Genomic DNA, 14,407 nt, shown 5'->3' on the forward strand with positions numbered 1-14,407 from the left:
TTCGATCCGCCCTTGAGGCTGTCTACACTAGTGCCTGTCTCCGAGCACGATTTGGTTTTGATTCCCTCTCTATTTCATATTATCCATAAAGCTTTAGTGGCTGTAGGTGATAATGTAAAGGTGATATCAGTCTAGCGGAGGAAAAGGATGAAAGGGGGTGTGGGTGAGGCAGCCCTGGAGGCGGGGTGGGGGCCTTCATGAGGGCAGGCGGCGGCGCTGAGAGGACGGGGGTGCGCAGGAGGAGGTGGGAGATTGTTGGGTTTATGAGGGAAAATTGCGATTTAATGGGGGAAATAATGGTTTATGTGGGGAAATAGGGGCTTGTGTGGGTTAAACAGCGTGGAATGTGGGGGGGATTGGGATTAGTTGGCTTTTATGGGCATTTTGGGGGGGGGGTTATTTGGGGGTGAGGCCTAGGAGGGGTAAGGAAGTGATGTGTGTGGTGTTATATGTGTGTATATATGGGGGTGTAGGGGCTGCTATGCAAGCAAAGCAGGTTCTGGGTCTCTATGGGCATTGAGGTGTTTTATTGGGGTCCCTGAGGGTTCCTGGGAGGGAAAAAAGGGAAAAAAAAGAATAAAATAAGGTTTTTATGCGTTTGAGGCAATGAAATCCATGGGTGCTGTGCTTGCGTTGGGTTGGGTATGTGAGAACTGCTCTGGGATATCGGCAGAGGTATGAGGGAAGAGAGGGGAGGCAGAGAGGGAGAGAGAAGATAGATAGAGACAAGAGATAGATAGGATAGAGAAGGGAGGAGGTTTGGTTTATGGGGTCTTTATCTGTGTGAGGAGCTTGATATTGGTTTGTAGGATGCTGCTATAGCCAGAGAGAGTCATAGAACCTTTTAAATTGGAAGGGACCTTTAAAGAGAAGCGCTGAGTGGGATATTCTGCTTATTGTGTGGATGCCCAATGAGGGTTATTGGGGTTAAAGTTAAAGGCCGTGGTGTGAAATGGTGCCAAGGTGAGTGCGTCAGGAGGATCACACTGGTGGTGACGTTGGCTGGGCTCCGGGACGGTATTTCAAGGGGGAAGTGGTGGGATAGTTATTGAGGGGGGAAGCTAAAACTACCAGCTGCTGACAGATCAGAGCTGGGTCCTCCTGGAGATAAGTGTTAATTTACAGGGGTATTAGCAGGCCGCAGTCACAAGCCAGTCACTTCATCTGTTAGATGCTGTAACAGAAAGTAATCTCTGCTGCTCTTGGATCAGCTTCTGTTTCTTCCCTTTCTTTGGCTCTTGTGTGAAGCGAGCAGGTTATTTCCCTTGAAATTAATCCAGATAGGTCAGAGTGGATTATTAACAACCTTTTTCCACTTCTAGATATCAAAATGACTTCTATGCTGAGCCATACCGTCCGAAACCTCCCTGCTTCTTCAGCATGGGCCATCAGGGTCTGTAAGTATGTTTACATTTATCAGAACCTTGACGTGTCAGGTTGTTACCTGTGTTTAGGTTGGATGTTAGGGGGAAGTTCTTCACTAGGAGAGTGGTTAGGCCCTGGAACAGGCTGCACAGGGAGGTTGTGGATGCCCCGTTCTTGGAGGTGTTCAAGACCAGGTTGGACGGGGCCCTGGGCAACCTGATCTATGGGGTCTCTATGGGGATCTATGGGGTCTCCTGGGCAACCTGATCTAGTAAAGGTGTATGTTTGGTGGCCCTGCCAGGCAGGGGGGTTGGAACTACATTGCCCAATCCTTGAGGTCCCTTCCAACCCGGGTCATTCTGTGATTCTGTTACGTTCAGAAAGCAGAAATGTTTTTGGCACTTAAGATTTGGCTGATCCTTTTCCTCCTTCTTTTGTTTTCCAGTTGCTCGATCTCTCAGCTGCTCTTCACAGTTACAAGCTCCAGGTAAAGTGAAAATACCAGAGATCCCATTGGATCTGTGCTAGAAGGCTGTGCTACCCTTTTTGAAGCACAGATCTCAGATACGCAGTGCAGACAGCTGTAAATCACAGGTGCCCATCTAAAATTGCAAAGAAATAAAACTCCAAGCAAAGCACCGTGGTGGAATGCTACAAACACCTTAATGCCTCTCAACCCCAAATGCTGTACCCATCCTAGAGCTCACAGCACATCCTCACCTGATTTTCTAGGCTGAGAAGCTAAGCTAGGAAGTTACAAACTGGATATAATCAGGCCTTTTTCCCTGGAGAAGAGGGAATTGTCCTCGACTAGGAGGAGATTGTGGAGTTAGCTCTGAAGTCCAGTGAGACTCAGGTCCCAGCAGAGCTGTTGAGAGCACACTGTTACAGGGATTATTAGCTGTGGTTCTCACAGAGCAGTTGGGTACTGTAGGGCTCTAATATTGATTGTGTGCTTTCTCAAGTGACTAATGCTTTGAGCTGCCTGGATTTGGGAAGAGAACCTAAGTGGTAACTTCCCTTTACCCCCTTGGTTTTGCACAGAGAGCCTTGTAGAACAAACAACACATGAACATGCTGGAGTTGCATACCTGCGTGTTTACTCAGCATGCTATATAGCCAGATTTAATCTGGTTTTGTCCTTTCATGGTTTGCAAATGGAGTTACCCCATGCTGCTGTATATGCTCATTATGATTTGCGCGTCTGAGTAGGTTAGGGAATTCTTGTTAACTCTGTTTATTCTCATTCCAAAAGAGCTCTGGTGGCTTGTTGAATGGTGCTGTATTGTGACACTGCTTTATCTTGATCCTGAAATAATTGGATACCTTAAAGTAACAAGTTACCTGCAGCAACCATATACATCTTTTCTCCTGCTCTGCTTTGTGCAAGTTAGTTGTTTATTGAACTGTATATTGATTTATCATGAGTTATCTCACCTTTACTGTGCAGTGAGAGCACAGATATAAGTAGTTACTTTGCAAGGTGGATCGTCAGCTGTTTCTTATAGAGAGACTGTGAGATCTAACACTGTGTGAGGTTTAACTCTGGCTGCAGGGCTTTCAATTTGTCCTACTTCATTACTGTAAGCTGTGCACCATTTTTAGTTGCATCTGCTCCTGCTCTCACCAGTGTTCATGGAGACTAGGAGCTGCAAGCATTATTCTCAGCAGTGCTGTTGCCTCAGCACTACAAATCTCTGTGTTAATAGGGGAAATAGTGAGTTGTTAAACTGTTTTTATACATCACCTGATTAACCAGAGACAAGATAACAACATGGGTGTTCTCCCTGCAACGCTATTGACTTACGCACCAAAAGAGAACATCTTCCCTAGTTTTCTCCTAGTTCTAACAGCTCTAAGCTTGCTTGTTAATAGTTAAGTATGCTTCCCTTTCAGCTGTTCAGCCTAAGAGCAAGAAGACCTTAGCCAAAAGTGGTGTGAAGAATATTGTTGTGGTGGAGGGCGTCCGTATTCCGTTCTTGCAGTCTGGCACCTCGTAAGTATAGCATGAGGAAACACATGCTCACGTGGTTGGTGGTGGAATCTTTCTGTGGGGAAAGAATGGGCTTGCTTGTTCATGTAGTTATTTCTTTAATGCCTCTAGTGCTATATTGTGCAGCTGATGTCTGCTTATGGTGTTTGGGTGAAGTCATTTTCTATGGCTTTCTGTCACTTAAATTTTTGCCTTTCTTTTTTGACTTCCAGCTACGCAGATCTTATGCCCCATGACTTAGCCCGAGCAGCACTGCAGTAAGTAAACTGAATTTCCTTTTCATTTGGTCCTTGTAGTGCATTAAACTATGAATCCCACTATTCTTAACCACTGCCTACAATGGGGTTTCCTGTGTTGGTATATTTGCCACAATGTTTGGACAAGTTATGCAGTGTTTTCTTAATGAACTGTGGAAACAGACTGCTCGTTTTCTATGTCTCTTTATGGGAGCTTTCATGTTCCTACACCAAAGGTTTGTTATCTCTTAAGGCATTCTTCCATTAATTTGATGCTGGAAGAGTCAAATTGGGGAATATAACAACCACTTCTGGAGTGAAATGGGAACTGCTTTCATGAAGTTATGTCACCATTTAACTTCTGTTTATGAGGGTGGATTCTGATAGGACAAGGGAGAATGGTTTTAAACTGAGATGGGAGGTTTAGGTTGGATCTTAAGAGGAAGTTTTTCACCCAGAGGGTGGTGACTCACTGGAACAGGTTGCCCAAGGAGGCTGTGGATGCCCCATCCCTGCAGGCATTCAAGGCCAGGCTGGATGTGGCTCTGGGCTGCCTGGGCTGCTGGTTGGTGACCCTGCACACAGCAGGGGGTTGGAACTGGATGATCATTGTGGTCCTTTCCAACACATTCTATGGCTATTTATAGTAGTGTTATTGCTATGATTTTTTTGCAGTCAATTGCACTTGTCATTAAGTACACATACAAGCAAGATTTCATATGAATTTGTGCAGTAGGTGTAGCTCCACTGTTGCCTTGTTCTTCAGACAAGCTAGTGGAAGGTAGGACCTTGATGGCAGAGGCAAAGTCATTGCTCACATGCTGCAAATTCTACTTGTTTCTGTCTTCTCCTTAGGGGCTTACTGAACAGGACCAGTGTCCCAAAGGATGTTGTTGATTACATTGTGTATGGCACAGTTATCCAGGAAGTGAAAACAAGCAATGTTGCCAGAGAGGTGGGTGATGTACAGCTTATCTCCTATAAGTTAGATTTCAGCAGCTAGTAAGAAGAAGATAAACCCCTTACAGAAAGTTCTGGAACAGTGTGTTTGCAGTATAGGCTATTTGTGCAGTGTTGTCTTATCCAATAACTGCATGGGAATCTGCCATAGATCAAATGCATTCTGATGCTGTGAAGCCTCTGCTCGATTCTTCACTGAAATGACCAGTTGGATTCAATTGCTGGCTTGTCAGAAGTACTTGAGAGGAGCAGAGCATGCTGTGATACATTGCTTTGTATTTGTTTTAGTATTTAAATGAATTGAAACGGAGCAGCTTAGTTGCTCGTCTGTTTTTCTGGCAAGCAAAAAATGCTGTTTGCATATTAGACACAGAGAGAAATTGATCCACTGAAGGGAAATTATGGAGGTGGCATGTGATTTTCAGTTATTCTCTGCAACCAGGCTAAGCCATTACATAACACGTACTGGAAACACTGATGAGATTGTGAGGCTCTGTGTTCCACCAGCAGTTTTATCCTTGTATATGCAAATACTTGCTTTGGTCACCTGCCAGTCAGATGGGACCGTGGTTTAATTTTAACTTGGAGCAACTGCTGAACTTTAAACTAGTTGGCCACGTCTCAACTAGGGAAGGTCATGGTGTGAGTAATTCTGTGCTAGGAGGTTGGGTCAGACGAGACACAGCTTTCTGAACTGCAGGAAATGTTTTCTGTTCTGTTTAAAGCAACTCAGTGCCTTGTACTGAGGGTTCTCAATAATTCTTTTCATGTGCCGTGTTTGCAAATAGTGTCTATAAAGGATGATGCTGTGTATTTGAAAGCTCCTTTACATGGCTTGAGAGCCCTAAGGGGTGGGCAGTCACCTTCTCCTGTAACCAGGGAAGGTGGGGGAAAGAGATGCTGCAGTAATTGGCTGAGTAGAAACTTGGTGTACTTGTTTTCAGCTTAGTCTGCAAAGGTGTGTTACTGGGCAGAAGGCAGCTCTGGCCCTGTTGAGCAAAATGTTTTAACAGTCATTTCTTGCTGTTCATAGGCTGCTTTGGGAGCTGGCTTCTCTGACAAAACTCCAGCCCATACAGTCACCATGGCTTGCATTTCTTCAAACCAAGCTATGACCACAGGTATGTTGGCTGGAGGAACAAGCTGTGGTTTGAGACTGAGCTTAGCAACTCCTCCATCCCTCGTCTGGCTTGTGGTGTTTAGTATCTATAATGAAGGATCTGAAGGAATTCTGGAGTGGAAGGAAAGATTCTGAGCCAACAAAATGCAACACAAACTGAGTATGTGCAGTAGGCCTGCCAGCAGCTCAACACTGTTTATATTCAGTCATAGTGTCTGTTCAGCATCCATGGGAGGAAAAGGCAGAATCTTGATGAGGAAGTTACTACCTTTCAGCCTGGGTAGAATGGGAGGCAAAGATTGAGTTAGTATTTATATATATATATGTAAATATACCTATAAATTAGGTTTATTGGGGGCACTCATCTACCAGCTGCTGTGTGGATCAGAGAATTGGAAGCAAAGTGTGTTTGTTCATCATCTCATTAAGCACATGCTGTATAACATGGCTGAAGCCAGTGGCTGGAGAAGGAAATACAATGTAGTTTGGTAGGCGCCGATGGCTAAGCATTACTTCTGTAGCTCACATGGGAACCTCTCGTCCTACAGGCATAGGTATGATTGCAGCTGGACAGTGCGATGTCATTGTAGCAGGAGGTGTGGAGCTGATGTCAGATGTTCCCATTCGTCACAGCAGAAAGATGAGGAAGACTATGCTCACCCTGAACCGAGCCAAGACCATAGGCCAAAAGCTTGCCCTGATTTCCAAAATCCGCCCTGACTACTTTGCTCCTGAGGTAACGTTTTCAGGCACGTAGATACTAAAGCTGAACTATTTTACAGGGAGTTATAACACAAGGTGGCTCAGATATGTTTTAAGCTTCAGCAGAGAGCATAAATAATAAGGGCTAAGGTGATTGCCTTTCCCTTATCAGCTCTCTGTACTGTGATTTGAGTTAAAACTAAGTTGACTAGCGCAGCTTATAGCACTCGTGACTCTACTTTGTTTTTACCATGTCTCCTTATGCGTTGGACAATGTGTTGCTGAAATAACCCAGCTTATTTCACTGTTTTGGACCTCCTCCTCTTTCTGCAGGTTGTAGCCAAGCTGTGTGCCCAGAGGCTATGAAACGGAAGCTTTATTCCATCAGTACAAAGATTATGAAAACTCCTCTGATGCTTTACAACCGTTTTATTTCTTAAATAAGACAAGTGACATGCACAGAAAAGGAAACCCTTGGCATATTAATATGCTTATCATTTTGTTAATGCATCTTAATTATGCCTTGTGCTTGCTGTTGCCATCCATATCCTGCTGGATGTGTTCAGCTTCCCTAATGGGAATTAGTAGCCTTCTGGTTAACGGCAGGAGCCACTCTAGTAGCCCTTTGTATGAGGTGAATTAAGGCATGACAGGGACAAGAAGGAGAAGCAGTTCCTTCCACCACCTCTGAATCTGTCATAAGAAAACTATTTGTATCCCTGCTGCTGGCCACCTTTGGTTGGATTGCAGGGAAGCACAGTGTAACTGTGGACTTAAATCCATGCAGGGATTTCTTGTGTGCTTTTGGAAGAATAAAAGCTGAGCTGAACTCACCCCACATCTCTGACTTTGCTTGTGGGAGCGTTAGATATGAAGTTGAAACATCCCAAAAAGGGGAGTCCTTGTATGTTTCATAAATTGCCTGTAACCACTGTAGGGGTGGCTGTGCTGTGTGCTGACTTTGTGTCTTGCTTTGTAGCTACCAGCTGTGGCAGAGTTCTCCACCAGTGAGACTATGGGGCACTCTGCTGACCGCTTGGCTGCTGCCTTTGCGATCTCCCGTGTGGAGCAAGATGAGTATGCCCTCCGTTCACACACACTCGCCAAGAAAGCCCAGGATGAAGGCTTGCTCCTTGATGTGGTGCCCTTCAAAGTGCCAGGTGAAAGAGCACGTACTGCTAGCATGCGCTAGCTTGGTAAAGAAATACTTCATTTAGAGGAGGAGATGAAGTGCTGAGGTTTGATTGTTCACATTCAGTATAGGTTTTGTGTTTTAACTCTTTGGTGGTTGACATCCCTGAACACAGTAGGGGGGTTGAAACCGGATGATCATTGTGGTCCCTTTCAACCCAGGCCGTTCTTTGATATGCCCTCTGTTGCTCTGTGGAAACCTACTGACTTAGAACCATACCGACATGTGTTTAAACATACATATCTCAACACAGAAATGCATCCCTACTTATCTAAATTTTGTAGTACCTATTTTGTATCCCTTCTAACATGATGATAAAGCAAGGAAAATCAGAACCAAACATTATATCCCAAGATAATAACAAATAGCTTAATAAAATACTGGTCTGATGAATCAGGGTTTGGTTAGGAAGGCCTGAAACTTGAACATCTGGTTTCACAGCATAGAATTAGAGAATGGTTTAGGTTGGAAGGGACCTCAGAGTTCATCTACTTCCAGCTCATCCCTATGGCTCATCCTGGTCTGGTGCCCGCTGCCTCTCTCCATTGTTGGGTGAGGCTGCTGTGTGCTTCCCACACTGATCTATGCAGGTACCTGAGGGCTTTACCCTGTGATGCAGGCAGAGATGGACCCTTTCTACAGCTGATGGGGACAGGAGATGGAGAAGATGGAGGAGCCTGTTCCTATCCAAGTTCCTATACAATGCTTATATATTTCTTACTTAAAATCCATCCACAGGCAAGGATACAGTCACTAAAGACAATGGGATCCGTCCATCTTCCCTGGAGCAGATGAGCAAACTGAAGCCAGCTTTTGTCAAGCCTTATGGAACTGTTACAGCTGCCAACTCATCCTTCCTGGTGAGATGTGTGTGAACCAGCAGGGTAAAGTGGTAGTCAAGAACTAAACCCCGAAACATCAAATCCAACCATCATCCACGCTAAAGTCCAAATTAGTTCATTAAATTAGGTGGGGTGTATCTGACTCCCAGTTCCTGAGACTTCATAGGATTCATTTAGACTGGGATTCAATAGCAAAACCAGCTCTAGAGATCTTAGAGTCTATGGCAGAGCATGGAAGCTCTGGTTGCATTTGGGTACTCCTCAAGAGGTCTGTCAGGCTCATTCTGTGTGGTGTGTGCTTGCTCTTGGCACAGCAACCTTATGGGTTTGTCTGCCTCTTGTAGACGGACGGTGCCTCAGCGATGCTGCTCATGTCTGAAGAGAAGGCTTTGGCACTAGGATACAAACCCAAGGCCTACCTAAGGTAAAAGAAAGGGACTGCTGCTTTTGGGGTCTGAAACCCTCTTTTGCTTCTTTCTTCTCTTTCTGTTACTAAGAGCATTTGTTTTGTGCAGGGATTTCGTCTACGTGTCCCAGGATCCGAAGGACCAGCTGCTATTGGGGTAGGTGGCGCTGATGAAGAGCATCTCCTAACAGTTCATGTGGAGGCACAGCAGCACAAAGGCTGTACTGTGCATCCTAGGGAGAAGGAATGTTAGTTGGCTTGGAATAATCATGGGAAGAAACATATATGACTCCTGTTTCTTACTTCTTCATCAGTCCAACGTATGCTACTCCCAAAGTGTTAGAGAAGGCTGGTCTGACCATGGCTGATATCGATGTGTTTGAATTCCACGAAGCTTTTGCTGTAAGTGATGCTGGAACACCAAAGCTGCCTCTAACTAAAATGTTTTGTGGCTATGGGTGATCTCAGAGCATCTCAGGTTTGTTAGCACTGTCTGCAGGCTTTCCTTAACATCTTTTCCTCTCCCTTTCAGGGGCAGATACTGGCTAACATGAAAGCTATGGATTCAGACTGGTTTGCACAGAACTACATGGGCAGGAAGTCAAAGGTAAGGACTGAGCCAGGATGTTTCTAACTTCAATTTCTACTCAAGATGGTTGGATTTCATGTTGTTGCTACTGCTTCTGTCATGCTCCATGGGGAGAAAAGTCATAGAATCATAGCATGGCTTGGGCTGAAAAGGCCCACAATGACCATCTGGTTCCAACCCCCTGCTATGTGCAGGGTCACCAACCAGCAGCCCAGGCTGCCCAGAGCCACATCCAGCCTGGCCTTCAATGCCTGCAGGGATGGGGCATCCACAGCCTCCTTGGGCAACCTGTTCCAGTGCGTCACCACCCTCTGGGTGAAAAACTTCCTCCTAAGATCCAACCTAAACCTCCCCGGTCTCAATTTAAAACCATTCCCCCTTGTCCTATCAGTATCAAATCATGTAAACATCCATTCTCCCTCCTGTTTATGTGGTCCCTTCAAGTATTGGAAGGCCACAATGAGGTCTGCTCAGAGCCTTTGCATCATGTTTCTTGAGCTCTGGGTTAGCAAATCCCAATCTGAACAGCTTCTGTGGGAGTGGTGGCATTCACCATGACAGCAGGAGGTGGAAACCTAGACACACTGTAGTGACTGTTGGCAATTAAGGCAGTGGATGAGGTCAGTCCTTTCGGATGCCTTCAAACAGCACAGGGTTCAGTGAAGCAGTAAAACCTTTTGTCATAGTTATATGCTGTCACTTGTGCACGCTAAGAAACACTTTCCAAGCCCACGTGCTGCATTGTTGTAGTGAGGGCAGGCTGTCTCTTTACATGTGTCACTGTGTGTGTTCTTACAGGTCGGAGCCCCTCCCTTGGAGAAGTTCAACACCTGGGGTGGTTCCCTCTCCCTGGGACATCCATTCGGTGCCACTGGCTGTCGCCTGGCCATTACTGCTGCCCACAGGCTGAAGAAGGAGGGAGGGCAGTATGGGCTGATCGCTGCCTGCGCCGCAGGGGGGCAGGTAATGGTGCCGCACTGTCCTTTGCTGTACCCTCAGTACAAGGGTTGTGGTTACATGAGGACAGCTGTCCTGTTAACATCAATGCTTCATTTGACATCTCCTTTTCTCTCTCCATTTCTAGGGGCACGCGATGTTGGTAGAGCTCTACCCTCAGTAGTGGCATGAGGGACTGCCAAAGGAAGTATTCACGTATCCTGTGCCTGGCAATGCCATTTCAATGCACTAATGAAAACATACATACGGTCCTTCTTGGGAAGGGCCTTTTGGTGGCCTTTGTATATAGATCTTTTAGCTGTTCTTGCTGGTAATTGTCAGCTAACGAGCTCACTGTAAAGAAATATTCCACTTCTAGGAGAATAAAAGTTAATACGGCTCTTGGTGTCTCCAGTTTCCTTGTAGCCACGCTCATCTCAACTGTAATTCTTCAGTAATTGAGACTTGGTTTGAGGTTTCTTCTTTATTCCCAGAGGAAAAGAATGATTCCAAGGTGATGTACAAAGAGGATGGAGATGAGATGCATGAAGTGTTGAATGTCAGCAGGCTGAGCTGAGAATTAACGTGCTGCCCTTCTCAGAAGTGGCTTTAAACTCAAGTGACTGACCTGGTTCGAAGGTGAAGGTTTTACTGCAGTGTTTGAACAGCGTCGGGATGTGCAAATTGCTTCTGAGAAGTGAGTGTCACCGATGTTGGCCTCAATAAACCACACTGTAGATTGCTCTTCCTGTTCTGTTTGCATGAAGAGTTTCTGTGCGTGGGGTGATGGAGGGGGTTGTTTTGTGTTATAAAGGGGGGATGGCTTGGGTTACTCGCCAAGCAATATGGATTGATCCAAAACAATCCTTTGGGTCTCATGTATCGATGAAACCAATCCTGCAAGTCTCCCATGGGCTGAGATAAGAGATGGGAGGTGACTGTTTGTTCCTGGCTGTAAATGTTGTGCAATGCTGCTGGGTGGAACTGAAGACCTGGGGAGGAGCTCTTTGGTTTTGCATTTAAACCTGGTGTGTTTCTTGGCCAAGCGTGCACAGCAGCAGCAGAGGGAAGGTATGGTGGCACCACACCAAGGCACCTTATGGGCAGGTGCTGTGTTTTGAGCTGCAATTGGACCTCGCTGAGATTGAAAATCCATTCCTCTGCCCCCTGTTTAGGTAATGGGGCAAGTCCAAGCCATGAAATTCTGTGCAGGTAACTCTTTGGAGTCTGCAGATGGGGGAGAAGATAAATGAAGAGCAGGAGCTGATCTATGCTGGCCGTTCCGTGCCTCCATGCTGATGGTGGTAGGACAGCTCTGCAATCCCTGGTGTTCCCATGCACGTAGGAGTGCGTTCCCACAGCTGTGGCAGCACACAAGTGCTAGAAGCTCTGCACCCACCTGGTTACATGGGGCATTTTTCTTCCAGCAGCTGCAAATTGCATAACTCTGTGCAATCCTACTTTGCAATGGGGGGAGCGAGCACTCCAACCATCCCAGCACAAACCCTATGGGGGCTGTTGCAGGCAGTGACAGGTTCCTACAAGCTCGGTGGGGCAGGGCTGCAGCCTTTGGGACGTGACTCATCCCTATGGCTCATCCTGGTCTGGTGCCCGCTGCCTCTCCCCAGTGTTGGGGTGAGGCTGCTGTGTGCTTCCCACACTGATCTATGTGGGTACCTGAGGGCTTTACCCCGTGATACAGGCAGAGATGGGCCCTTTCTACAGCTGATGGGGACAGGAGATGGAGGAGCCTTTGCAGCGCTCCCTCACCTACTTACAAGTAAGGTTGGTGCCATGCTCTGTGCTCCTCTGGCCCTAGGAAACCCTGTGCTTGGGGCTGGTTGGGGTCTCAACAACCCCTGAGCTGCATGGGGAGGATGGAGCCAGGCAAAGAAAAAGGAGAGGGAGCACGATGTGAGCTCACAGAGCAGCCGTGCCCCTGGCAGCTCTGCGGTGTGCCTGCAGAGGGAGTGCCCGGGCAAAGGTTCTTTTTGCTCTCCTAGTTTTAGTGCTGCGGGTCTGTGCTCCACTTGGGGGGGGGGAGGTGTGGAGTGTGGTGGGGAGGGGGATGGAGGAGGGATCCAGGCTGGGCTGAGAGCATTGGAGCACGCTGGTGCTTTTCTTTATCACCAGCTTTGTGGAAAGGGTGGGGAGTTGGGGCTGATATCATTTCCTGGGTGCTCCGGGATCTGCTCCTCCACACCGAGCACCAGGATTTCATCCCAGCTTTGGCCCGGGGGACATGAATCGGGTAGTTTACACTGGGTGAGGGTGTCTGTGTTCAGTTCTCACAGCCCTGTTTGCAGGGAGCCCTGATACCTGACTGGATCCCGCAATGGAGCCTCGGGTACAGGATGGTGCCGAGGAGCTGCAAAAGGGATGTTTACACAAAGAGGTGAGCCAAGGGCAGCAGCTGCAGCCACCACAGTGGGTAAGTGGGGGACAATATGGGGGTGTGAATGTAGTCGCTGATACAGGGATGGCAGAAGGGTCATATTTCAGGATAGGTGATTGCAGCATGGAGGGGCCACCCTGACCCTATAACTCTCATGGGGATGGGGGTAAAGGGACACCCACAGCTCACTCCTCTCCTCTCAATACAGGTGTCCCCAGCGCAATGGACAGTGCCTGAGGTGTGTGCATGGCTGGGTGCGCGACATGGGGACCTGGCACCTCTGGCAGCTGAGCATGCGATCACCGGGCGAGCCTTGCTGCGCTTGACAGAGGGGACACTGCAACGCATGGGGGTGGCACCGTGCAGCCGACGCTGGGAGCTGCTGCAGGAGCTGCTGGGCCTGCGGCTGCAGCAGGAGCTGGAGGAGCTGCTGTGCATCGTTGGGGAGGAGCAGCATCCACGAGACCATGGTGATATCCCCACAGCTGGACCAAGGTCACCTCCATCCCCAGAGTGAAGGCTGTGGGCAGAGACGCGCATGACATGGCAGCAGTGCTGGAGGGAGTCCTGAGGCCACAGAGCCCCCAAAATATCCCAAACACAGCTGGTGATGCAGGGATGCATAAGGAGAAGGTGGCTGCTGGGTGACACCAGTGGGTGCTCCTGCATTCTGCAGAGTTCGGGAAGCCTGGTGACAATAATGCATTGGGGACTATCCCGATCCACCAGATCCTGCTGCAAGCCCAGGGTGTAGCAACCCACACCATGGGACGTCTCTTAGTTGAGTACTGGACATCACTTGGGGTTGGCAGAATGAGTAGGGCACGGGACATGACTGTGGGCCTCAATAAATGTGGCTGGAGCTGTGAAACTGCTGAGTGGTTGTGCCTGAGAGAAATGCCGTCTCCTGGGCAGGCCGTGTAGGGCTATCACTTATTTTGCCCTATTTTCCCCTATATATTTCCCCCCTTTTTTTTTCTCCTATTTGCAAAGGGAGACAGCAATCTCGACTCAGTGTTAACTTGGGTGGGATGGCTGTGCTGTCATTCAGTGAGATCTGGACAGGCTGAGAGTTGGGTGGAGAGGTGCTTGATGATGCTCAGCGAGGGCAAGTGTAGAGTTCTAAAGCAGGGGAGGAATAACTGCATGCATCAGTTTAGGTTAAGGGCTGAGCTGAAGGAGAGGAGCTCTGCAGAGAAGGACCTGGGGGTGTTGGTTGAACAGTGGTTGACCAGCAGTTGACCAATGGTTGACCATGAGCCAGCAGTGTGCCCTGGTGGCCAAAAAGGTCAATGGTACCCTGGGGTGCATTGCATAGAGCATGGCCAGCAGGGCAAGGAAGGTGATCCTCCCTTCTGCTCCACCATGGAGAGGCCACATCTGGAGCACTGAACCCAGTGCTGGGCTCAGCAGTTCAAGGTGTCCAGGGAACTGCTGGAGAAAGCCTAGAGGAGGGCTGCAGAGATGGTGTTGGCCTGGAGCACCCCCTGATGGGGAGAAGCTGGGAGCTCTGGAGCTGTTCAGCCTGGGGAATAAAATGGGAGAGGGGATCTGATCAGTGCTGATCAGTAACTAAACGATGAGGATCAAGTGGATGGCATGAGGATAACATGAGGAATAACAGGCTGCCCAGAGAGGTGGTGGAGTCTCCTTTCCCAGAGATATTCAAAT

At 47.8% G+C, this 14,407-nt stretch overlaps 2 protein-coding genes across 6 annotated transcripts; both read left to right on the plus strand.

Moving 5' to 3' along the window:
* Positions 1-140: 140 nt before the first annotated feature.
* Positions 141-11,088, plus strand: HADHB (hydroxyacyl-CoA dehydrogenase trifunctional multienzyme complex subunit beta). 4 transcript variants are annotated; one of them, XM_015859746.2, is made up of 16 exons: positions 141-244; positions 1,323-1,397; positions 1,811-1,852; positions 3,262-3,361; positions 3,571-3,615; positions 4,450-4,549; positions 5,588-5,675; positions 6,223-6,410; positions 7,356-7,536; positions 8,307-8,428; positions 8,755-8,834; positions 8,926-8,973; positions 9,131-9,218; positions 9,349-9,423; positions 10,204-10,368; positions 10,490-11,088. In XM_015859746.2, exons 2-16 carry the CDS (start codon positions 1,331-1,333, stop codon positions 10,523-10,525), a joined length of 1,425 nt encoding a protein of 474 aa, XP_015715232.1. In that variant the 5' UTR covers positions 141-244; positions 1,323-1,330; the 3' UTR covers positions 10,526-11,088. The 4 variants fall into 4 exon arrangements, with proteins under 4 accessions (XP_015715232.1, XP_015715231.1, XP_032299322.1 ...); XM_015859745.2 differs by lacking the exon at positions 141-244 and adding an exon at positions 856-963; XM_032443431.1 differs by lacking the exon at positions 141-244 and adding an exon at positions 982-1,017.
* Positions 11,089-12,404: 1,316 nt separating this feature from the next.
* Positions 12,405-13,607, plus strand: LOC107312381 (sterile alpha motif domain-containing protein 12-like). 2 transcript variants are annotated; one of them, XM_015859747.2, is made up of 2 exons: positions 12,405-12,772; positions 12,945-13,607. In XM_015859747.2, the coding sequence occupies exons 1-2, from the start codon at positions 12,677-12,679 to the stop codon at positions 13,251-13,253; spliced, it is 405 nt and encodes a 134-aa protein (XP_015715233.1). In that variant the 5' UTR covers positions 12,405-12,676; the 3' UTR covers positions 13,254-13,607. The 2 variants fall into 2 exon arrangements, with proteins under 2 accessions (XP_015715233.1, XP_015715234.1); XM_015859748.2 differs by having other exon boundaries at positions 12,406-12,736.
* The last annotated feature ends 800 nt before the right edge of the window (positions 13,608-14,407 follow it).

Source organism: Coturnix japonica, chromosome 3 (assembly GCF_001577835.2).
Source record: "Coturnix japonica isolate 7356 chromosome 3, Coturnix japonica 2.1, whole genome shotgun sequence".
Lineage (NCBI taxonomy): Eukaryota > Metazoa > Chordata > Aves > Galliformes > Phasianidae > Coturnix > Coturnix japonica.